The sequence below is a fragment of the Gorilla gorilla genome, chromosome 7, assembly GCF_029281585.2.
Source record: "Gorilla gorilla gorilla isolate KB3781 chromosome 7, NHGRI_mGorGor1-v2.1_pri, whole genome shotgun sequence".
NCBI lineage: Eukaryota > Metazoa > Chordata > Mammalia > Primates > Hominidae > Gorilla > Gorilla gorilla.
The window spans coordinates 97,242,894-97,262,150 of NC_073231.2; the positions used below are offsets into that span (position 1 = coordinate 97,242,894).

General features: G+C 35.1%; 1 protein-coding gene across 2 annotated transcripts in view; it reads left to right on the top strand.

Annotated features, from left to right (window-relative positions):
• Nucleotides 1–19,257, top strand: part of SLC26A7 (solute carrier family 26 member 7) — a 155,750-nt gene that overhangs the window by 121,078 nt on the left and 15,415 nt on the right. For both annotated transcript variants that reach the window (XM_055348696.2, XM_019032931.4), the window contains exons 13-15: nucleotides 154–220; nucleotides 3,260–3,397; nucleotides 6,495–6,543. In XM_055348696.2, the coding sequence (XP_055204671.2) occupies nucleotides 154–220; nucleotides 3,260–3,397; nucleotides 6,495–6,543 (254 nt within the window). The remainder of the gene's footprint in view (nucleotides 1–153; nucleotides 221–3,259; nucleotides 3,398–6,494; nucleotides 6,544–19,257) is intronic.

Consider the following 19,257-nt stretch of genomic DNA (forward strand, 5'->3'; position numbering starts at 1 on the left):
GATTTACCAATGTCCTCTTATGAACAAATGAGTTATAGGATATAAATCATCTCAGACACATTCTAGTTATTAAATGACTACTTTTGGTTTCTTCATTGTTTATATAATGATTAGGAAATGACTTGCTTTATTTTCTATCTGCTTTAATTTTAGAGCAATGACTGTAAGTATAAAAAATATGAAAGAAATGGAATTTAAAGTGAAGACAGAAATGGACAGTGTAAGTTTAGTTTTATTTTTCCTTTATGCAATTGTTAATCATTTTGTGGGTGAGATAATTTTAAGACATCACAAAAATTAGATAAATTATGATAGTTAAAAATATAACTTTTTAATTAGTGTAAACTTCCAGTGGTACATATGTGATCACAATATATGTGGCAAACAACATGCAACAAATCAGTAGAACAAAAGAAAATCTCTTTGGATTCAGCATTCAGACAAAAGCATAGCATGGTACCTAGAACTACAGTTCACTGTAGAATCATGGCATTTGGACACCTCTTTTCCATTACTGAGTTGCATAAAGTAATCAAACTAAACTGGTAGTCTATTCTGAATTAAATCATGGAGGAAGATAGGAAATGGGAAAGGGAATGAAGCAAATTTGGTTCATGGTATTGTTTTTTTTTTTTTTCTTAACTCAGTCAATGAGACTGTATGTTAGCAGAGGGTAATTCAGTCCAATGGCTACAGAATGCCAATAGAATTGGTTTCTTACACAGTGGGTACCTTTTTAAGGACACAACTTGTATAAACAGTTTTGCTGTGCTCATGCTTAGGAAAGCCAATTGATTATGTCTGAATTGTAGTTTGTTGTTCTAAGGGATGACTATAACAGTTTAAAGTGAGGGGAAAAATGTTGACTTGAAATATTTTTGCCGATTAAAGAAAATTGCCCTCAATTTGAACCTGCTTTGTAAATGTTTGGCTAACCTTTTTCCGTTTATTTTTCACATACACTTGTTTCAGTATCTCATAATTCCCCTAAGGACAGAGTAAACTGGCCTCCCACCAGAAGGACCAGAGTCAGGGTATTTCCAAATAGACTGGAAGTAGGAAGTAGCATCAGGAACCCTCTGCGGCACCCAAGGGAATGGCTTATGTTTTTAATACTATGGACAGATTTGTTTCACAGAATGCTATTTGGGTTCAGAGCCTTCCAGGGTGTTCTAGGCTCAAGTTTTCCACCAACTTTGCCTTTCTTTTCTTTCCTTAGTTTTTCCATGGGAATTTAGTGCTTGTGCAAAGCCCCAGACTGACTTTTGGGCCCCTGAAGTCCCCTGTGTATCCACACCACAAGTACACATGTATTAGCCCTGACCTCCTTAGCTTTGAGACTGAATTTGGCTTTGGATTTGGCTATTTTCAGCTTAAAAATCACTGTTTAATAAATTGTATCTAATCCTTAACTTCTTCTTGGGCTAAACATGTAGAGAAGTGAATGAGGGGATTTGTAGGAAGTTGAAAATGCTAGAAATTTCTCCACATGTTTGAGTCTTGATTGGTTTCTGTCTATTCACTGACCTGAATAATAACTGTTTCACATGGAGATTTTAATTTTACTATAATATTACATCTCTCTAATTATTCAATGTTTTGTATAAAAAATAAGAGGGAGAAAACTAAGATAAAGCAAGATTTGAATATAAGTTCTTAGGTGGAATTTTCAGCTAAATTAAAATCATCTGTCATTTATCTTTTCCATTTATGCACTCTTCCACCTCTTCTTCATGTGAAATGACCCTTCCTGATTTGAGAGATCTCTTCCCACTCAGTGAATTCAACCCCACTGATAATTTCTTTTCTAGAACAATTTGAATCTCTATTCTTTAACAAATACATTTTTTTTCATATTAACTTAAAACAACACATTGGCACAATTATGTAGTGCAGGGTTGTCCAATCTTTTGGCTTCCCTGGGCCACACTGGAAGAAGAATTCTCTTGGGCCACACATAAAATACACTAACGCTAATGATAGTTGATAAACTAAACAAAAATTGCAAAAAAGTCTCATAATGTTTTAAGAAAGTTTATGAATTTGTGTTGGGCTGCATTCAAAGCCATCCTAGGTGGCATGTGGCTCACGGGCCATGGGTTGGACAAGTTTAACATAGTGTGATTAGAGGGTCAGGCTAAGCTTTGGTGCTTTGGGATGACTAATATGACAGGCCTAAGAGTTCATTATTATTTTTTGTTTCTAAGAGGTTTACTCTTGTCCGAACATTAGTTTGGCAACTTAAGGTTTGTTTGTTTTCTTGAGTTATTTGTTGCAAATCTCCTCACTTTGCAAAGTTCAATCAGTTTTGTAACTATAGGAACTTTTTGAGATTTTCTAGTTTAAACATTTATCTCATTTTTGGAAATGAGGGAACTGAGAGAAGTTAAATGAATTGTCCAAATTAGCATACTTAATATTTTCTTTCTTTCATACTTCTATCCTCTGTATGCATCGCTATTCTTTGCATCTCCTCTTCTATGGAAGTAAAGCCTGAAAGAATATAGCTTTACTTAGTTGGTAAGGAGTTGTCATTTTGTAGAGTTTACCCTCCTCTCTATTTCTAGGCCAGCCACTTGCCCCAAAGGTCATAGAGAAGACTGTTTTAGTTGCACATCACCAAATGATGGGAAAATGGCCAAAGCAGACACGTTTTGTGTCAAAACTTTTCCTTCTTCCTTTCTACATCGCTCACCACATCCTGGCAATCCAGTTCCTAGGCCTGCCCAAAGTGAAATTATATTCCTAATACTACCTCTAGGTCTCTGTCTTCAAATTAGGACTGTTAATCACTTGTAAAGTTATATTTCATCTGAAGGAAAACTATGTCATTATGAAGCAAATGACTCATGGTTGACCCTTTAGAACACATTTTCATTAAAAAAATACTGATGGTTAAGTAAATTATTTTTAATTGATAGATTGAATGAAAGAGATACTTTTGAAAGGATAGGACTTCCTGGAACTCTTTGGATAGTCTAGGCTACTGCCTCCTGAAAAACCAGCTAGGAGGAATAAGGGCCACTTTCTGAAAAGCTGCCAACCTTTCTTGCCATTATTAATGTTTCTTAGTAAGCAGGAAGTATATATTTCCCCTAAGGAAGTGTGATAGTACATTAAGGCCTCTAAATACATTTTAGTAATAAAAATGTTAATTGAGAGATTGCTTATAAAATTGAGTGACATTTAGATCTGATTGTTTATTGGCTATAATTTTCTATTTAGAGTTCTGAATCTGTTTCTTTTTCTCCTCCAAAAGGAAACCCTGCAGCAGGTGAAAATTATCTCAATAAACAACCCGCTTGTTTTCCTGAATGCAAAAAAATTTTATACTGATTTAATGAACATAATCCAAAAGGAAAATGCCTGTAATCAGCCACTTGATGATATCAGCAAGGTAGGATCAATGGTTTGATTAGAATGTCATACTACATGTAGCCTTATATCATGACAATAAAACATGTATCAAGTAAATAATAATACATCACACAAGTATTTCGAGACCTATCCCTTCAGCAAAACCTGTGATTATTTGATTCTTTTAGTTAATTTTTAGGTAATCACTCTCTTGTTCATTCTTCATTTATTCAGCATATATTTAATGGACATGTGTTGCAGGTACTACAGCACTAAAAAGAATAAATAAGACAAATGATCTAATTTAATGGATCTCTTAACCAACCTCCAAAGGATTTTTTTTTTTTTTTTTTTTTTTTGAGATGGAGTCTCGCTGTGTCACCCAGGCTGGAGTGCAGTGGTGCCATCTCGGCTCACTGCAAGCTCCGCCTCCCGGGTTCACGCCATTCTTCTGCCTCAGCCTCCTGAGTAGCTGGGACCACAGGTACCCGCCACCACGCTCTGCTAATTTTTTTGTATTTTTAGTGGAGACGGGGTTTCATGGTGTTAGCCAGGATGGTCTCGATCTCCTGACCTCGTGATCCACCCGCCTCGGCCTTCCAAAGTGCTGGGATTACAGGCGTGAGCCACTGCGCCCTGCCGAAAGGATCTTTTTTTTTTTAAACCAAAAAAAGGCATTAGATCTAACTCTAAACGTGATAGAATATGATAAATGACGTCAGAGATGCATAAACTGCTACAATCATTTTAATAATTTTATTATAACGTTCCAGAACTTTTTATCTCCATTTATACTGTCAATTAACAGTGATATTGAATCAAATGTGCATCAATATGATTTAATATAAATAAGCTATCTATTATCATTTGAATCCTTAAGCCCTCTGTAATGTTAGGAGTGTGGACTTTGAGGCCAAGCTGCCTGGGTATGCCACTTACTAGCTGTGGAACTTCAGAGTTGTTGAATCTTTGTTCTTCAGTTTTCTCACATGTAATCGAGATGATTAAATGAGTTAATAAAGGCAAAGCACTTAGAATAGTGTTTGGCCTACTCAACACTATAACATCTTAGTTAGCATTATTAGTTTGGTTGACTACTGTCTCCATGAAGCTTTCCTTGACTCCTCTAGATCACAAGGATCTCTTCTTTTTCTTGTGTCCTCGAGCTACTTATCCCCCAGTCATTTAGGTACACAGAAGATCTTGACCCTCCCATTTCTGATGTCTTAGGAGCTGTCCTGAGCCACATTCCTGTCCCTTACAGCTTCACACTTCTGCCTTTGGGCCTTACCCTAATTTGTACCATAGAAACCTTATATACAGGGTCAGATACGTAATTTACAGGGGCTCAGTGCAAAATGAAAATGTGAGGTCTCCTGTTCAATAATTATTAAGGATTTCAAGATGGTGACAGAAGATCATTAAGCCAGATGGGAGATCCTTCTAAGAGTGGGCCCCTTTTATGAGGAAAACTATACAGGTAAAGTGCCCTTCTCATCACACTGTATCAAGGGTACCTACAATCAACATGATTTATCAACATGTTTACTCTACCTTGATCACCTGGATAAGGGAGTGTTTGCCAGGTTTCTACACTGTAAAGTGATTCCATTGTCTCTATTCTGTGCTCTCCGGAAGAAAGTCACTGTGTGCAGCCTACACTTACGAAGCGTGGAATTGTGATCCACCACCTTAAAGGTCGAATATCTACATAAATTATTTTGAAATTCTTTTACAAGGGAGATTTCAGATGAGGTTGTTTTTTTTTGTTCTTTTGGTTTTTTTTGAGAAGGAGTCTCATACTGTCGCCTAGGCTGGAGTGCAGTGGCCCGATCTTGGCTCACTGCAAGCTCCACCTCCAGGGTTCACGCCATTCTCCTGCCTCAGCCTCCAGAGTAGCTGGGACTACAGGCGCCCGCCATCACGCCTGGCTAATTTTTTTTTTTGTATTTTTAGTAGAGACGGGGTTTCACCGTGTTAGCCAGGATGGTCTGGATCTCCTGACCTCGTGATCTGCCCGCCTCGGCCTCCCAAAGTGCTGGGATTACAGGCGTGAGCCACCACGCCTGGCCCAGATGAGGTATTTTTAAGAGGAGGGAAAGGAAACTCAGGTTCACTGAATATCTCTCAGGGGCCAGTCCCTTTAATCAGGCTAACTTAATCATCACCAGCCCTGAGATGTAAGTGGCATTACCTGAATGTTACATAAAAAGGGAGGTAGAAATAGAGAGAGATAAAATAACCAGATGGAAATTGTATAGCTGATAACTGTAAGTCAGGCTTAAAATACATAAGCTGTAGCACTGGCTATAAAGAAGAGAAAACACAGGTTCTCTAGTCAGCCTTTAAGATAAAAACTGATCTCGTGAGAGAAGCAGTGTAATGTAGTGGCTGGGAACAAGAGGCTTGGAATTGGAAGGGCATGAACTTTGGTTTTAACCCATGCTCTTACTAGTTTTGTGACTTTGCTGAAGTTATTTAACCTTTCTAATCTTTGACTCTTTCATATAAAAAATAAAATTTATAACTTCATATGCTTGTTCTGAGGATTAAATGGTTAGTGTGAAGTCCTTGGCATATAGTGAGGAGTGAAGAAATATCAACTGCTATTAATATGATTAACAAAAATAGCAATAATACATTATTTGAGAAATAGCGGATGATCTCCTTAGAGGCATCAATTATTGTCAGACAAGATTAACTGTAGGATACAGAGCTGTTTTTTTTTTTTAATCCAGAATTTTCATGTAGTGGTAGTATATATGATCAGTGGTTCTCCCTCTTAAAATGCAATGTTAATAAAGATGATTTCTGATTGAATATGCTACTTAAAAAATGTGCAAATGTTTAATTTCTAATCCAAAATCAAAACAAACTTAGTTTTGCAGAAAATATTTTAAAGAAGACAGTCTGACTGATAACATAAATTATTTAATGAATTGCTGTATACTTAGAATTAATTATTTTATTATTTCATAGTTTGTTTTATACATTATTCTGAAAAGAATGCTAGTGAAAAACAATTTTGGAGATGAGTTTTTTTGTTATTCTTTATAAGTAAAAGAATTATGTGATTTTTTTCAGACAGAAGTAAAATTTTATAACATTTTTCTTCTTTACGTTTGTTTTTATTTTAGTGTGAACAAAACACATTGCTCAATTCCCTATCCAATGGCAACTGCAATGGTGAGTTAGCTTTAAGGAAAAAGAAAATCGAAGTGTTTACCTTGAAGATAGACCAGAGAATAAAATCTTCTTCCCCTTCTCCTCCTCATCTGCCTCCCTCTTCTGTTCTTCTTCCTTTTTTCTCCTAATTGTCCTCTTCCCTCTACTCTCCTCCTCCCTTCTGCTGGCTTTAGCTTGAGCTTATGTTACCAAATAAGCAGTAATACTTTCATCTGCAGAAAATAGATGTAGCCATTTGGCTCCTTCTCCCTTCTCTTTCTTTCTCCCACTTCCTCTCCTGTCTTCTCCCTCTCTCCTTCACTTCTAGTCTTCTTTCTCTTCCTCCTCTCTCTTCTTCTTTCCTCCTTTTTTTTCTATTTTCTCCTTCTCCTTTCTCTCTTCATTCTTTTCTTCCTTTTTCTCTTTACTTCATCCTCTTCCCTGTTCTCTCTTCAATCTCCTCCTCCCATTTTCTTTCTTTTCTTCTTCCCTCCTCTCTCCTTTTCCCTCTCCTTCTTCCTCCTCCTCTCCCACCTCTTTTCCTTTTCTCTCTTCTTTCCTCTCCTTCTTCTTTTCATTTACTTAAACATTTGAACCACAAATTGAAATTCATGGCATTAGTGTAGTTTTAATATGGATGAGGATTTATCATGAAATATATCTTTGAATACATTTTGGATCTCCACCCAAAACAAACTAGCAATTTAAAGCTATTACATGTTCAGATTTACCTGAAAAATCAGGTGACAAGAACAAATATTTTGATGGTGGCTGCTTGTTAAATTGCCAGGTCAATGTTCTCTAGAAGTTTAATTATCTTTCTTTGCAAACTCATCAATTGATGTGACCATTGTCTCAGTATAGAGAAAATTAAAAGATATACAAGAAAATATGAATGAGAAGCGTTGTGATATTATAACTAAATGATAAAAGAGTTGAATTGAAACAGATTTGTATATTTATCTTTTAATTTGATATTTACTAAGATTAAAGCATCAGTGTAGTTAAATTATTCATAATTGTGACTTTTATTTAATATAAAAGGTTATACAAAAATCTCTTATTTTTTGTGTCATGCAATATTTGCTTAGCCAATTTCTTCTAAGTAGGTGGAGATAAAAGTGATTTTTATTGGAAATCTTCGACAGATATCTAGTTGTATTACTTTTTATTTTGAATTTTTAGAAATAATTTTAGTTACAAATGTGTTAGATTTTTTAAAATGTTACTAATGGAATGACATCTATTACTTTAAACATATGCTCCAAAATAACTATGTTCTTTTTAGCAGGGAGCTAAAGAAATAACATGATTTTTAAAAGAATGAAATAGCATTATACATTTTTCTGTTATTAGATCACAAGTTTGAAGAAATAGGTTGATGCTGAAAATTCAGGGTGAAAACTGGATTTTTTAACTTCCCTTTTTCTTATTAATAAGAGGAAGTCAATTATGGATCTATTTTTTAAATTTACTTTAAATAATTTTTATTTTATTATAGATTCAGGGGAGACGTGCAGGATGATTACACTGGTATATTGAAAATAGTACCCAATAGGTAGTTTTTCAACTTTCTCCTCATTTCCTACCCTCCCTACTTTTGGAGTTCCCAGTGTCTATTATTTCTATTTATATGTCCATGTGTACTTATTGCTTAGCTCCCACTTATAAGTGAGAACATGTGGTATTTGGTTTTCTATTTCTGAATTAATTCACTTAAAATAATGACCTCCAGCTCCATCCATGTTGCTGCAAAAGACATAATTTCATTCTTTTCTATGGCTGTGTAATATTCCATCGTGTATATATAGTACATTTTCTTTATCCAGTCCACCTAGGTTGATTCTATGACTTTTCTATTGTGAATAGTACTGTGATAAACATAAGACTGCAGGAGTTTCTTTGATAAAATGATTTCTTTTCCTTTGGGTAGATACCCAGTAGTGGGATTGCTAGGTTGAATGGTAGTTCTATTTTTAGTTCTTTGAGAAATCTCCATACCGTTTCCCATGGTGGAGGGCAGGGTTTGAACTAATTTACATTCCCACCCACAATGTGTAAGCATTTCCTTTTCTCCATATACTTACCAACATCTGTTAGTTTTTGACTTTCTAATAATAGCCTTTCTGACTGGTGTGAGATGGTATCTCATTTGATTTTGATTTGCATTTCTCTGATGATTAATGATGTTGAGCATTTTTCATGTTTGTTGGTCACATGTATGTCTTCTTTTGAGAAGTGTCTGTTCATGTCCTTTGCTCACTTTTTAGTGGGATTATTTTCTTTTTCTCATTGAAGTTCAAATTCCTTATAGATTCTAAATATTAGTCCTTTGTTGGATGCATGGTTTGTACATATCTTTTCCCATTCTCTAGGTTGTCTGTTTAATCTGTTGGTTGTTTCTTTTGCTGTGCAGAAGGCCTCTAGTTTAACTAAGCCCCATTTGCCTACTTTTATTTTTGTTGCATTTGCTTTGAGATCATAGTCATAAATCTTTTACTTACACCAATGTCCAGAAGAGTTTTTCCTAGGTTTTCTTCTAGAATTTTTATAGTTTCAGGTCTTATATTTAAGTCGTTAATCCATCTTGAGTTAATTTTTGTATATGATGGAAGTAAGGGTGTAGTTTCATTTGCCTGCATGTGGCTAGCCAGTTTTCCCAGCACCATTTTTGAATAAGCAATCCTTTCTTCATTTTTAATATTTGTTAATATCATTGAGGATCAATTGGTTATAGGTATGTGGATTTATTTCTGGATTCTCTATTCTGTTCCATTGATCTATGTATCTGTTTTTGTACCAGTACCATGCTTTTTTGGTTACTATAGCCTTGTAGTATAGTTTGAAGTTGGATAATGTGAAGCTTCCAGCTTTATTCTTTTTCCTTTAGGATTGCTTGCTTATTTTAGCTCTATTTTGGTTCTATATGAAGTTTTGAATTATTTTTTCTATTTTTGTGAAAAATGATATAATGTGTTAGGAATTGTATTGGATCTGTAGATTGTTTTGAGTGGTAGTAATTTTAATGACATAGATTCTTCATTTCCATGACCATGGGATGTTTTTCCATTTGTTTGTGTCATCTGCAATTTCTTTCATCAGTGTTTTGTAGTTCTACTTGTAGAGGCCTTTCACTTCCTTGTGTAAATGTGTTCCTAGGTATTTTACTTTTTTGTGGCAGTTGTAAATAGGATTGAGTTCTTGATTTGGTCTTTCAGCTTCAGCTTTGTTGGTGTACATAAATGCAACAGATTCTGTGCATTAATTTTGTATCCTGAAACTTTACTGAGTCATTCATTAGTTCCAGAAACCTTTTGGTAGAGTCTTCAGAGTTTTCTAGGTATAGAATTGTATCATTTGTGAAGACAGATAGTTTCACTTCTTCTCTTCCTATTTGGATATTTTTTATTTCTTTCTCCTGCCTTATTTCTCTGGCTAGCACTTCCAGTACTATGTTGAATAGGAGTGGTGAGAGTGGGCATCCTTGTCTTGTTCCAGTTCTTAAGGGGAATACTGTCAGTCTTTGCCATTCAATATGATTTTGGAGATGGGTTTGTTGTAGATTGCTTTTATTATTTTGATGTATGTTCCTTTGATACCTAATTTGTTGAGGGTTTGTGTCGTGAAGGGATGTTGGATTTTATTGAATACTTTTTCTGAATTTATTAAGATAATCACATGGCTTTTGTTTTTAATTCTGTCTATGTGGTGACCCACATTTATTGATTTATAAATGTTGAACCATCCTTGTGTCCCTGGAATAAAACCCACTTGATCATAATGAATTTTTGTTTTTGATGTGCTGCTGCATTCACTTTGCTAGTATTTTGTTGAAAATTTTTGTGTCTTTGTTCATCAGGGATATTGGCCTTTAGTACTACTTTTTTATTGTGTCCTTACCAGATTTTGGCATCAGGATGACACTGGTTTCAAAGAATGAGTTAGAGAGGACTCTCTCTTCCTCAACTTTTTGGAATAGTTTCAATGAGCTTGGCACTAGCTCTTCATTGTATGTCTGGTAGAATTCGCCTGTGAAACCATCTGGTCCTGGACTTCTTTTTGGTTGGTAGATTTTTTTTATTATGAATAAATCTCATAATTCTTTATTGGTCTGATTAGGATTTCAGTGTCTTCCTGGTTCAATCTTGGGAGGTTGTATGTTTCCAGGAATTTATCCATTTCCTCTTTGTTTTCTAGTTTGTGTGCATAGAGATGGTCACAGGTAGTCTCTGAAGATCTCCTGGATTTCTGTGCTATCAGTTGTGATGTCACCTTTACCATTTCTCATTGTGCTTATTTGAATCTTCTCTCTTTTTTTTCTTTTGGTTTATCTAGCTAATAGTCTATTAATTTTGTTTAGCCTTTCAAAGAACCATTGTTTCATTTCTCCTTGGTATTTTTTTTGTCTCAATTTCATTTAGTTGTACTCTCATTTTTGTTATTTCTTTTCATCTGCTAGCTTTGGGTTTGATTTGTTCTTATTTGTCTAGTTCCTTTGGGTATGATGTTAGGTTGTTAACTTGAGAGCTTCCTATCTTTCTGATGTAGATACTTAATGCTATAAACTTACCTCTTAACACTGTTTTTTTTTTTTTGCCGTATCTTTGGGGTTTGTTATGTTGTATCTCTATACTGATTTGTTTCAAAAATACTTTTGATTTCTACCTCAATTTCATTGTTTACTCAAAAGCCATTCAGGGGCAAGTTGCTTAATTTCCATGTACTTGTGTGATTTTGAGAGTTTCTCTTAGTATTGATTTATACTTTTATCCCACTGTATTCCAAAAAGATGCCTGATAAGATTTGATTTTTTTTGGAATTTATTTAGATTTGCTTTATGATCAAGCATGTGGTCAATTTTACAGAATGTTCCATTTGCAGATGAGAAAAATGTATATTCTGTGCTTGTTATGTGAAATGTTCTGTAGCTGTCTATTAGGTCTATCCAGTCAAGAATCCAATTTAAATCCAGAGTTCCTTTGTTAGTTTTCTGCCTCAGTGATCCTTCTAGTGCTGCCAGTGTGATACTGAAGTCCCCCACTATTATCATCTGGCCACTGTCCCTTTTCTTAGGTCTAGTAGTATTCATTTTATAAATCTGGGTGCTTCACTGTTTGAGGCATATATATTTAGGGGTAGTTAAATCTTGTTGAATTGAAACCTTTATCATTATATAAGGCCCTTCTTTGTCTTTCTTTTTTTTTGCCATTGTTGGTTTAAAGTCTGTTTTATTTGATACAAGAATAGAAACTCCTGTTCTTTTATGTTTTTCATTTGTGAGATAGATCTTTCTCCACCCCCTTACTTTGAGCCTGTGAGTGTTGTTACACAAAAAATGAGGCTATGGAGGCAGCAGATGGTTGGGTCTTTAAAAAAAAAAATCCATTTTGCCAAGCCATATCTTTTAAGTGGAACATTTATGCCTTTTATATTCAAGGTTAATATTGATATGTGAGGTTTTGTTCCTGTCATAGTGTTGTTACCTAGTTGCTTTGTAGTCTCAAATGTGTAATTGCTTTATAAAATCTGTGAACTTTGTACACAATATGCTTTCATGGTAGCAAGTATTGTCCTTTCATTTTCATGTTTAGAACTCTTTTGGACATTTCTTGTAGGGTTGGTCTGGTTGTCCTTAGCATTTCCTTGTCTGAGAAAGACTATTTCTCCTTCTTTTATGAAGCTTAGTTTGATAGAATATAAAATTCTTGGCTGGCATTTTTTTTTTCTTCAAGAAGGCTAAAAACAGACCCCCAAACTCTTCTGGCTTGTAATATTTTTGCTGAGAAGTCTACTGTTAGTGTAATGGGATTTCCTTTATAAGTAATTTAGCCCTTTTCTCTAGCTGCCTTTAAGTTGTTTTTTTTTTTTTTCTTCATGTTGGCCTTGGGTAGTCTGATGACTCTGCTTCAGTGATGTCTTCTTCTACAGTATCTCACATGTGTTTTCTTAATTTCTTGTATCTGGATAATTACCTCACATGCAAGATAAAAGACATTTCTCTGAATTATTTGCTAAAATATGTTTTTCAAATTGCTTACTTTTTCTTCTTCTTCTCTCAGGTATGCCTATAAGTTATAGGTTTAGTTGTATTACATAATTTCAAATTTCTTAAAGGATTTGTTTGATTTTTAAAATATCTTTTTCTTTATTTTTCTGTCTGGGTTAATTTGAAAGACTAGTCTTCAAGGCCTAAAATTATTCTTTTTTTCTAGTATATTATTAAAGCTTTCAAATGTGTTTTGAAATTCCTTTAGCGAGTTGTTTAATTCTAGGTGTTATATTTGGCTTTTATAAAAATATAGCTATCTTTCAAATCCTGAATTGTTTTCTGGTTTCTTTGTGCAGGTTTTCAACTTTCTTCTGGATCTCACTGAGTTTCTTTGGAATCCACATTTTGAATTCCTTATCTGCCATTTCTTACTTTTCCTTTTGGTTAGAATCAATTGCTAGAAAGTTAGTTTGATCCTTTGGAGGTGTCAAGACACTCTGTCTTTTTGTACTGCAGTAGTTCTTTCACTGATTCCTTCTCATCTGAAGGAGCTCTTGCTTATTTTTGAATTTTATATAATTTGGATGGGACTTTTACATTTTTCACTATTTTTTCCCTTGAGGGTATACTGCAGTGTATGTGTTTTACAATCTTTTGGCTTCATTTCTGGGTGCTTTCAGGGCAAGTTTCTGCATGAGTTCCTTGGTTGTGGACAGCTTCTGTGCACTGGCTTTCTCAGATGCTGCCTGTTGTAGTGATATATCGAATGTAAAAGCCAAAACAGTATCTTCTGCAGGGCTGAGGGTGCAGAGATCTCAGGTAGCTTTTCTTCTGCACTATCACTATGTCCTTCTGGCAGCAAGTTTTTATTTTGTGGGGCAGTTCAGGCTCCAGTCCAGTAGGTGGTATTTAAGACTAAGAGCTGGCTCACTTCCCAGGAGGCTGATGAGTGGAAGCACTCAGTCTCACGGGAGGATGGCAAGGGGAGATCATGTTGGGCTGTGAGTAGGTCTCCAGGGAAGGGGCAGTGGGGCGATTACCAGATTCTCAAGCTGAGCTGGCAGGAATGCAGTTTACCTCCCTATCGCACCCCTGCCTCAGGACTCATGACCTTCAGTTTATATAGACTTTGTCCTTTGGCTCATGGCTGCAAAGTGGCTGCAGACTGTGGATGAAGCCCTCTGTCCACTCCCACTAAAACCAACTCAGGGCAGAGCCACCTTCCCCAGTCCAGAGCAGACAACTCTGTAGCTTATGTCCTCCATTGCAGGGCTGCTGCTGTTCTGTATAGGAAGGAGAAGGTGGTCCCTGCTCATTGTGCAATCCCAAGCAGGGAGGGTTCACTTTCAATGGTGGTGGAGCTGCCATGAAAAGCACTTTCTCCAAGTGCTTTCCTTCACACATACCAGCCCCCATCAGGGAGAAACTCTTCTGAGTCTGCAATAGTGGATGAGGGGAGTGGGACATGATCACCTCTCCATGTCTATTCCTGGCTGCTGGTGCTGCCCCCTTTCAGTGATTGGTACCACATCTACGTTTCCTTTGTCCCAAGGGGGGCTTTGGTGAGCTGAGTGCCCACCCATAGAAGTGGCTGAAAGTTAGATCTCCAGAGGTCTGAAAGCTCCCCTGGGACCCACTGGTCCTCTGCACCTGCCAAAGTCAGAGCGGGTTGTAGGAGATGTTTGCGGGCAGTCTGGTGGTGCAGCGACTCAAGGACAGAGAATCTTCTGGCAGGGCAGAAGTCCACCATAGGTGCAGAATTAGTATGGTGCCATCTTAGCTTAGATCTGAGGATAGTGAGGGCACACATGTGTGAGCTGGTCACCTGGTTCTCTGACCCTGAGAAGTTCTCAAGTTGCCACCAACAGCATTGCACAGTCACAAGAGCAGAGGGACTCCCTAAGAGTTTGGTGGTCTGCAGATTGTCACAGGGGTGAGGGGAACAGAGAAGCACCCCCACCTATGTTTTCCGTGAACTCTGAGCTCCTCGGCTGCCAGTCTCTCAGACTTTGCTGCTTTTTAAGTGTGTGCAACCCTGCTTCTTCCATTAGGATTTCTGACAGGTACTGGCTCTCTTCCCTCAATATTCCATTTAGGACATGCCCATTCACCAAAAACTTTGACCTAGTTTTTGAAGAGAACTGGTATCTGATGTCCCTAGTTAGCCATCTTGAAAAAAACGAATTACAAATATTTTTAGAAAGCAAGAATGGCATGGTTACTGCCTTATTTCTCAAGTCTTCACTATTATTCTTTTCCCATTGACTGTCTCTTTCATTTAACATTATTTCCCAAAGAATTTGGTATTTGTTACTATTATGGCTTTATCACTAGGCACAAAAACTTAATAGATGGTCAATTAATGAATAAATGGAAAAAAGGGAGCAAACAAGGGAGGGAGAGCAGGAAAAATGAAGGCAGAATCACTGAGGTCCAAATCATTACCTAAACACTTGTTAGGATTATATAAGGTCATATGGTATATAATATTAACATCACTCCTTGGTAAGAGAGAAAAAGAAACAAGAAATAAATGAAATATATAATTACATTATAATATATAATTATATATTTATATAAATAATATATAATATATAATATAAAGTATATATATATAATAATTTTATATGTATTTATATATTAAATTGATATATTTATTAGGTATATATATGTTGTAATAAATGTGAGAATGATTCAGAAGCATCTTGCTAAAGGTCTGGGAAAAGGGGAAACTAGTCTGAAGAACTTAATTAGGGCTATCGTCTTTGGCTGAAGATCTGGTTGGACATTAAACTTGGGCTGTTGTGTTCTCTCTCAGATACCAGCTAGGAGAGCCCCGAGTCTTACTGTCTCTCTCATGACCATACACTGGGTCATTATACAAGTTTCAACACATTTCAAATAATGAAAATTATACAGGCAGCTTTCTGTCCAAAATTCAGTTAAGTTGGAAATATTTAACAGAAGGAAATTTACAACAAAAATATAACCCCAAAACTACCATATATTTGGAAATATGTAACAATTGAAAAGAGGAAAACTCGTATCATTCACACATGAAATAATTGTATATTTAAAATATAAAAATAATACACTATATTTGAATTAATAAGAAGTTAAAAGTTTCCTGTAATTCATAATCAATATAAAATCAATTGGTTTCAATATACTAGCATCAAAGAGAAAACACATAAAAGCTACCATTTACAGTATCTTTAAAAAAAATCAAATCTTAGAAGTGAATTTAAATAAAAATGTATAGACCTACAGGATGAAGGTGTACAACTTTATTATGAGACATTAAAAATACCTGTAGCTAGTAAATATTTATAAATAAATGGAGGGAAACACAATGCCCATTGATTAGAATACTTGATATCAAAAAGCATAATTTCTAAAACTGATTTATAGATTTATATTTAATATCAAGTAAAGTTACAATAGAATATTTTAATGGCTTTTTACAAGCTTATTTAAATTTTTAAATAAAAATGCAAATGGCCAAGAATAGTCAAGACACTTGAAAAATATGAACAAATGAAGGGTATGTCCTCTTAGCATCAAGATGTATTATAAAGCTCTAATAATCACTGCAGTGTAGTATTGGATCAGAAATAAATAGGTCAATATGATAGAGTAGAGAGTTCAGAGGGGGAAAACCCTCACATGTATTGCAGTTTTATTTATGACAAAAATGGCACTATAGAGCAATGGGAAAGGACAGTCTTGATGATAAATAATGCAGAGACAATTATGTATCTATATGAATGAAATTAGGCCCCTAATCCACACCATACCACACATATGTATGAGGTAGATCAATCTCAATATAGTAGACAAAATGCAAACTTAGAAGAGCATATAGGAAAATATCTTAAAAGACCTTGGAATAAGTAAATTTCCTTAAAACAAGAAATATAAAGCATTAAGCATAAAGAAAATGATTATTAAACTTCACTATATTATTTTTAAGAACTTTTGTTTACCAGAAGGTACTATATAAAAAATAAGTCAGAGTGGAAGAAGATAGATGTAACTTATAAAATGCAGAAAGGACTGCTTTCTACTACAAATCAACGAGTAAAAAAAGGCAGACAACTCAATAGAAAAATAAGCAAAAAACATGAACAGGCATTTCACATAAAGGGACATTTTCTAAGTTACCAAAATATATACATATAGGAATGTGCTTGACTTCACCATTATTATTCACAGCTATTATTGGGGAAATGCAAATTAAATAACTCTATATGTATGATATTGGTCAAAATGGAAAAATCTGACAATACCAAGGATTGGTGAGGATATAGGGCAACAAGAAGTCTCCTACAATGTTGGTGGTAGTATAAACTCTTACAAGTTGAGTATCACTCATCTGAAATGTTTATGACCGGAAGTGTTTTATATTTTGAATTTCTTTGGATTTTGGAATATTTATTTATGCATTACAAGGTATCTTAGTAATGGGACCCAACTCTAAACACGAAATTAATTTATGTTTTATATACACCCTATACACATAGTCTGAAGGTAATTTTATACAATATTTTAAATAATCTTGGGCATAAAACAAAGTTTGTGTGCATTTAACCATCAGAAAGCAAATGATGTGGACAATCATCTCCAGTTGTTTGGCATTACCATCACTCCTGACTGAATTGATATGCTACTAATAAGCAATCATTTTCTTACATTTATTCACATGTAAGTACTGAACAGTAACAATTATGACATACCATTAAGATAGTAAAATGATGTGTTCAAGGTAACTTATGATGTCATGTTGACATTCAGAAAGTTTTGGATTTTGGAGCATTTCGGATTTTGCATTTTCCGATTACCATCTGTGCATCCATCTTGGAAAACGGTTTGGCAATGTCTTATAAAGTTGAAGATACACATATCCTGTGATCAGCAATTCTGCTCTTAGTTGTACATCCTGAAGAAATGATAATTTATGTGCAGCCAAGTACACACACAAGAATATTCACAATAATATTGTTTGTAACTGTCCAAACCTGGAAATAACTCAGGTGTCCAACTAAAGCAGCAGGTACATATAAATTGTGACATATTTATACAATTGAGTTTTTACTTAATATATTTGTCATATGTTATACTGACATAATAATGAAAATTATATACATCTTATAAACAATGTTGGGGAAAAAAGCAAGACAAATGAAAACATATAGTAAGGTTCTAATTTCATTCATATAAACTTAGATGAATAGAAAAGCTGAATTATATTAATTTCTGCACTTCTAAGACAATTAAAAAAAGAATCTCTTAATATTTGTGTCTGGAGGAGTTACAAGATTTTTCATAAAATTGTTTATTAATTCCCCAAAACTGGAAATAAGCAAAACACCCATTAGCAGTACAATGGACAAATAATATGTAGAATGTTTTTGTAAGAGGATAAAATACATAGTATAATATCAATTGAATTACAACATATAATATGTTGTAAATCAATATACAACATAATAAAATAGAATATAAATATATGAATGAACTGCATGGACCCACATTAACATGGATGCATCTCAGATGTCAGCTTTTCTGGTCTTTTCTAGTTTATTGTGGCAAATTTACTTTTACCTGCCTTGTGCTCTCAGAGAACACTTATGTAATACTAGAATAATACTTACTTAACTTCTTGAGTGCCTTGCTGTCTTTCTGAACTGAAAAATTTTTAAGGGAGTTTCTTACTTCTGCATCCTGACCAGGCCCACTTTGCACAGAACAGTAGCTGATGGGCATGATCACCTTTGCTGGGTCCTCGTGAAACTCTTTGGTACCCAGTGGCCCGTCGATACTTGCCAGACATAGTTTATCAGAACACTTCTGACATCCTCCTTCTCTCCCCTCCAAAGTTTCCTCGGTCCTCTTATCTCTCTCTCTTGTTCAAGTAATGCCCTGCTGTACTCTCCTATGCTTTAAATGCTGAGGTTATGTGCACTGTGCTTATTTTTTATTTCACATCTTAATTTAATCCCTAAAACCTGTAACTTTGTTTCATTACCTTTACATTTTTACTTCTGTGACTCTGATTCTGTCCTTAATTATGTTTGAAATTAGTATTATCGTCATATTGTTTTTTATCTTATGCTATGAGATAGCCTTTGTTGTATTCTATAGATAGAAAATACCCAGTATGTATGTGCATACCAGACACAATAATAGATCAGGGCATTTTTTTCCTATGAGCCAAAGTAGCCTCAGAATCCTCTCAACATGTTGTTGTAAGAAGCTACTACAAATGGAGTTTACATGCAGCTGAGATCTAATTGCCATTCCAGCTTTATTTCATTCTGTGACATAATGACAGATTAATGTTAAATCACTTCTACTTTAAAAAATCTGTCCTGTTCTTAATAAATTATAATGGTTTCCTTCTGAGGATCAAGTACTACTCCCTAGCGTGGCACCTAAAAGGCTTCCTTATCCTTTCAAATTGCTTTCCTTCTTACCACACATTATACAAGCTCTCCATCCCAGCCAGACAAATCCATTTATGGCTCCAACATCTAACTTAATCATCTCTGGGTCTAAGCCTCTATTTGGATTCTCATAACTAGAACCATCTCCCTTTTCTTCCAATCCAAATTTTATACTTTTTCTGAGGTTTAATAGAGAAGTAAAATATATTGAAGGTACACACTTTTTTTCAATCTTGTTAGGGAGAAAAAAGTCAACTAGATCTGTATGGAAGAATTCTCAGTCAAGTGCAGACTGGGATT